The 6,641-nt window shown below is 39.7% G+C and overlaps 1 gene segment (V, D, J or C); it reads right to left on the bottom strand.

Annotated features, from left to right (window-relative positions):
* Positions 1-5,558: 5,558 nt before the first annotated feature.
* LOC104847065 (T cell receptor alpha variable 12-2-like) lies at positions 5,559-6,414 on the bottom strand. The segment is given in 2 exon segments: positions 5,559-5,932; positions 6,151-6,414. Coding segments are annotated over 2 exon segments (411 nt in total).
* Between the last annotated feature and the right edge of the window lie 227 nt (positions 6,415-6,641).

Genomic DNA, 6,641 nt, shown 5'->3' with positions numbered 1-6,641 from the left:
TACCCATGTGTGAAAGGCATATAAACCAGCCTTTACCCCAGGCAGGCCTTCACTCTTTTCTAAAGTTGAAATGAACAATCTGGGAATATTAAAGTTTTTATTGCGGGTAGTGAACAAAGTTAAGCCATCTCCAAATTTAGGTGCAGGGAAAAAGTGACTTAAATACCCATTTTCTGCTCATTCACCTAATGAGAAGCCTGCCACTTAAAGTGATATGTCTGCTTGCCCAGACACCTGGCCAAACACCCCATTCAGGAAGAACTCTTGAGGAAAACATTTGCACAATAGCATAAGAAGTCCATTCATGCTACTCAGTCCTTCATTCTTAAATATAAACTGAGAACAAAGCAACATTAGTCATTTACACATACTCATGAAAAAAAATTTGTATTTCCACATGTGGAAACCCAGAGTCATCAACCATGATTTATTAAAGCCACTTCTGCCTATGAGTCAGAATCGACTCAATGGCACTGAGTTTTGGAGTTCTGCCTGGATATAAAGGGATAGGCAGAATGTCATGTAACCATTCCCAAAAGGAACTGAGAGAACATACTGGTTTCCTGGTCATTATTCTAAAAAAATTCTGAGTCTTAGTTTTGAGTAGTAACTCCTTACATTTGTTTAGAACTCTTCTTTTAACAAACCTACATTAACCTTAACCTACAGAATTCTCACTGAATAATGTAGCCTTAACCTACATTATTTTGATTCTTCAAGGTCGGCAAGGCTTGCTTTATAAAACTCATTAAACAGAGAAAGAAATTAAAACCTAGAATACAGAGCAGAAAAACTAGATTGTGCCCAGCTACCACTACCGACCGTTCTTATCAGGGGCCACAATTGATGGACCCTGATAGAATCGGAGAAAAACACGAAACAGAGCCCAAATTCTTAAAAAGTCCAGACTTACTGGACCGGTTGAGACTAGAGGATTCCCTGAGACTACTGCCCTGAGATACTATTTAAACCTTGAACTGAAACTACCCGAGTTCACCTTTTAGCAAAAAAACAGATTGGCACACAAAATAAAGGATATTACGCATGAGTTCGATGCTCCAGTAAAAAAAATCATCTATATGAGACCAAAAGCTCAACAATTACACTAAAAATGAAAAGATAAGGGGGCGGAGGCAGGAAATCAAGAGTTCTAGAAATGGAACAACCAGAATGTAATTAAAGAGAATGCTGACACACTGTAAAAAATGTCACTAATATCACTGAACATTTGTGTAGAAATTGTCAAAAGGGGACTTAAACTTTCACTGAAAACACAATAAAATATTCTTTAAAAAAAAACTTAGAATACAATAATTATAAAGCCTATCATCTATTGGAGCCCTGGTGGTACAGTGGTTAAGAGCTCGGCTGCTAACCAAAAGGTGGAGAGTCCAAATCCACCAGCTGCTCCTTGGAAACCCTATGGGGCAGTTCTAGTCTGTCCTATAGGATCGCTATGAGTTGGAATGGACTTGACAGCAATGGGTTTGGTTTTTAAACAGGTATCATCTATGGAATGTTGATCATGTGTCAGAGATTTCCATATTAATTGTCGATACTGTTGGTGCCCAGACAAGATCTCCTTTTCCAGACCAAAGCACCAAATCTCCAGCTGCTGTGATTGTTGGCTACAACTGGATCCCTTTACCCCAGAAAATAGACCTCTGCCAATGAGAATCACTCTTTCTCAGGAAGTCACACCAAAGAAAGGCCATGGCCAATGACTACCTTATTTTTGGTCAGCTGTCTAGCCCAGTTGCCTCAGGGTGGGAAGGGCCAACTATGTGGTGCAATTCATGCCCAGATGGAATACACAGGAATCAAATTGACTACATCTGTGGAAAAAGGCAACAAAGAAGCTCAACATCACCAGTTAGAACAAGTTCAGGGGCCAACGGTGGAACGGAACATCAATTGCTCATATGTAAGTTCAAGCTGAAGAAAATTAAGACAAGTCCAGAAGAGCCAAAATACAACCTTGAGTATATCCAACCTGGATTTAGAGACTTCTTAAGAACAGATTTGATGCATAGAACACTAATAACTGAAGACCAGACAAGTTGTGGGATGACGTCAAGGACATCATACATGAAGAAAGCAAAAGGTCATTAAAAAGACAGAAAAGAAAGAAAAGGCCAAAATGAATGTCAGAAGAGACTCTAAAATTTGCTCTTGAACTTGGGATAACTAAAGCAAACAGAAGAAATAACAAAGTAACAGAGCTAAACCAAAGATTTCAAAGGGCAGCTCGAGAAGACCTGGAGTTAGAAAACCAAAACAGAAGAATACATTCAGCATTTCTCAACCTGAAAGAATTGAAGGAAAAATTCAAGCCTCTAGTTGCAATATTGAAGGATTCTATGGGGAAAATATTGAACAAAACCAGAAGCATCAAAAGATAGAAAGAATACACAAAATCACTGTACCTAAAAAAACTGGTCAACATTCAACCATTTCAGTAGGTAGCATGTGATCAAGAAACAATGGCATTGAAGGAAAAAGTCCAAGCTACACTGAGTGCATTGGTGAAAAACAAGGATCCAGGAATTGATGGAATACCAACTGAGATGTTTCGACAAACTGAAGCAATGCTGGAAGCACACACTCATCTAATGCCAAGAAATTTGAAAGACAGAAACCTGGCCAACTGACTGGAAGAGATCCATATTTGTGCCCATTCCAAAGAAAGATGATTCAATGGAATATGAAAATTTTCAAACAGTATCACTGATAATATCTTGAAGATCATTCAAAAATAGTTGCAAAGGTACATCAACAGAAAACTGCCATAAGTTCAAACCAGTTTAAGAAGAGGATGTGGAATGAGGGATATTATTGTTGATGTCAAATGGATCTTGACTGAAAGCAGCGAATACAAGAAAGATGTTTACCTGTGTTTTATTGACTATGCAAAGACATTCAGCTGTGTGAATCATAACAAATTATGGATAACATTGCACATAGGAATTCCAGAACACTTAATTGTGCTCATGATGAAACTGTACCAAGAGACAATCATTCAAATAGAACAAGGGGATACTGCATGGTTTAAAATCAGGAAAGGTGTGCATCAGGGTTGTATCCTTATGCAGTCTGTATGCTGAATAAATAATCTGAGAAGCTAGATTATATGAAGAACAACAGGGTATTGGATTGGAGAAAGACTCATTAATAACCTGCATTATGCAGATGACACAACCTTGCTTGCTGAAAGTGAAGAGGACTTGAAGCACTTACTGATGAAGATCAAAGACTACAGCCTTCAGTATGGATTACACCTCAAAATAAAGAAAACAAAAATACTGACAACTGGATCAATAAGCAACATCATGATAAACAGAGAAGAGGTTGAAGTTGTCAAGGATTTCATTTTACTTGGATCCACAATCAACACCCATGGAAGGAGCAGTCAAGAAATAAAACACCATATTGCTTTAGGCAAATCTGCTGCAAAAGACCTCTTTAAAGTGTTAAAAAGCAAAGATATCACTTTGAGGACTAAGGTGCACCTAACCCAAGTCATGATATTTTCAATCACCTCATATGCACGTGAGTGCTGGACAATGAATAAGGGAGACCAAAGAAGAATGGATGCATTTGAATTACGGAGTTGGCAAAGATTATTGAATATACCATAGCCTGCCAGAACAGTAAACAAACCTGTCTTGGAACCAGAATGCTTCTTAGAAGGGAGTGTGACAATACTTCATTTTACATATTTTGAACATGTCATCAGGAGGACCCACTTCCTGGAGAAAGAAGTCATGTTTTGTAAAGTAGATGGTCAGCAAAATGGAAGACCCTCAACAAGATGGATTGACACAGTGGCTGCAACAATGGGCTCAAACAGCAACAATTGTGAGGATGGGGCAGGACTGGACAGTGTTTCATTCTGTTGTACATTGGGTTACTATGAGTCCAAATCAATTTCATGGCATCTAACAGCAACTAGGAGTCAGGAAAGATGAACATTCATAGTAATCTTTTTTTTTTTTTAATTGTACTTTAGATGAAGGTTTACAGAACAAACTAGCTTCTCATTAAACAGTACACATATTGTTTTATGACATTGGTTAACAACACCATGACATGTCAACAGTCTCTCTTCTTGAACTTGGGTTCCCCATTACCAGCTTTCCTGTCCCCTCCTGCCTTCTAGTCATTGCCCCTGGGCTGGCATGCCCCGTTAGACTCGCTTTGTTTTATGGGCCTGTCTAATCTTTGGCTGAAGGGTGAACCTCAAGAGTGACTTCATTACTGAGTTAAAGGATATCCCAGGCCATACTCTTGGGGTTTCTCCAGTCTCCAGGCCTCTTTTTGTGAGTTAGAATTTTGTTCTACATTTTTCTCTAACTCTGTCCGGGACCCTTCTTTGTGATCCCTGTCAGGGCAGTCAGTGGTGGTAGCCAGGCACCATCTGTTTGTATGGGACTCAGTCTCGTGGAGGCTGTGGTAGCTGTGCTCCGTTAGTCCTTTGGACTAATCTTTCCCTTGTGTCTTTAGTTTTCTTCATTCTCCCTTGCTCCCAAACAGGTCAAAGAGTAGAGTATCTTAGATTGCCACTCACAGGCTTTTAAGACCCCAGATGCTACTCACCAAAGTAGAATGTAGAACATATTCTCTACAAATGATAATAATCTTTGGTGTTCCCAATTCTCCTCACCTGCATTTGCTAAGATATACTCAGTGCCATAGGATGTTCAATAATTGATCCATGCAGGTCTTTACTACCCATAACAAAGCCCCTTGGACTCTGGAACTTTTTTAGATACTTACTCAGGGCTCCTTCTCAGGATACCCCCAAATTATTCTGTGTTCCTACGCTCTGCTGGGGCCTTGAGGCATTATATAGATTCACACTCCTCATCATCTCCATGCTGCACTCAAGTATATAGGAACCAATCTACTCTCCCACAAGGCTCAAGCCAAGAATCTTGAATTCTACTCAGCCTACACCCAGAAACGGTAATGTAGACTCTCTGCAACTATCTGTTTCTTTGTTTGTTTGTTTTTGCTCCCCCTGGTGTCACCCTCTTACTCTAGTCCTTCCAACTACCCATCAAATGTATCCTTTTCTCACCCAGGAGTGGGGTTGAGGCTGAAGGCAGAGATAAAGTGGGAGTTCTGTAAATAAGATAATGTATGACTTAACTTTCTCAAAGTAGTGACTACTTTCTTCCTTTTTCATTTCTGTTTGCCATTCCTTTCCTAAAGAAATGAATGTCAAACAGCTTTAGTAACTACGTAGGGCAAGAGCAAGCTTGTACAAGGAACTGTGAGGAAATATCTCAGCTATCAGATTAAAATATTTTCCTGTCATATATAAAGAGCATGTATGATAAACCAATCCCATTGAGTAAAGCTGTGGTATAAAACTAGAATGGAAAGAAGACTGGCAAATATTTCAATCATTTATTCAGACCAATATTTGGTCTTTAATTTCCCATTAGGATAAATTATTTTCAGAATAATGAAAATACTTCCCTAATGAGTCACACATTTCGTACTATTAATCCTAATTTCCACTTGCATCTAGAGAGCAAGCAGAGTTTCTCTGCCTCACAGTCTAAGCTTTATGTCAGACATTCCTGGAGCCACAGCTGCAGGTTTGGGTATGGGCTGCAGGTGGCTGGGGAGCACTGTGTGCTTACTGCACAGAGGTAGGTGGCTGAATCACTGGGCTGGGAGTCTGCAATGAGCAAGAAGACATACTGGCTGCCTTTATTAAGCTGTGTTGTAAATCTTCCTTGCTTGTTTTCGTCCTTGGAGTATACGGATATCAGAAACTCAGGGCCTTTCCCATAATACTGTCTGTACCACATGAAGTACTGAGAATTACGGTCCTCATATGTACAGTTGAGAGAGGCTATGGCTCCCTCTGGAATACTCAGGGATCCAGGCTGCTCCACTCCCTTCTGTTGGCTTGGTGCGCCTGTACAAAAAGACAGTGGTTAGACAAAGAAGGTTGGTTGGGTAGTAGATGCTTACTGTCCAGAATTAAATTACCTTTTCCCAGGCCTCCCATCTCCCCTGCCTCCTGGACCTTCAATTTAGTTAGAGAAGAAAATTGATATTTCTTCCCATAGGCCAAGAGGAGGAAATAACTCCAAATACTCCATGTTCCCCTAGACAGTGATGCCCAAAACTCACAGTTTAACTGAAGCCATAGGATCATTAATGAAACTCTTGACAATTGCATCATTCTTTTCTTTTCTCTCCTGGTTCACTGAGGATTCAAAATTTAAACCCTAAAAAAAATTAATCTAGCTCAAGCATTTCTAATTCTTCTGCTTTAGAAATTATAAAAAGAATCTCTTCTACCAATTAGAAAAAAAGGCTCTTTTCACCACCCCTGCTACATTGCCAAGCTCCTCCCGCTTCCCTCATATGTCCACCTGTACGTGTGTGAGAGAGAGCAAGAGAGAGAGAGTGAGAGAACACTTAAGAACTTTCTTCGGGAGGTCTCTGAAAAAACACTGCCATCTTGTGACTCATGACAGAGAACAAAGAAATAGCTGAAATGCAAAAACATTGTGTGAACTGGTAAAAGTAAAACTCTGACACTTTGGTTAAATTAAAAATTTGAGAAGCAAAGTCAATGTGTGTGTGTGTGTGTGTGTGTGTAGATGAAGCTATGTCTG

This window comes from Loxodonta africana, chromosome 10 (genome assembly GCF_030014295.1).
Source record: "Loxodonta africana isolate mLoxAfr1 chromosome 10, mLoxAfr1.hap2, whole genome shotgun sequence".
Taxonomy (NCBI): Eukaryota; Metazoa; Chordata; class Mammalia; order Proboscidea; family Elephantidae; genus Loxodonta; species Loxodonta africana.
Note: the sequence above shows the minus strand (reverse complement) of the source record. Positions and strands in the feature narration are given on the sequence as shown.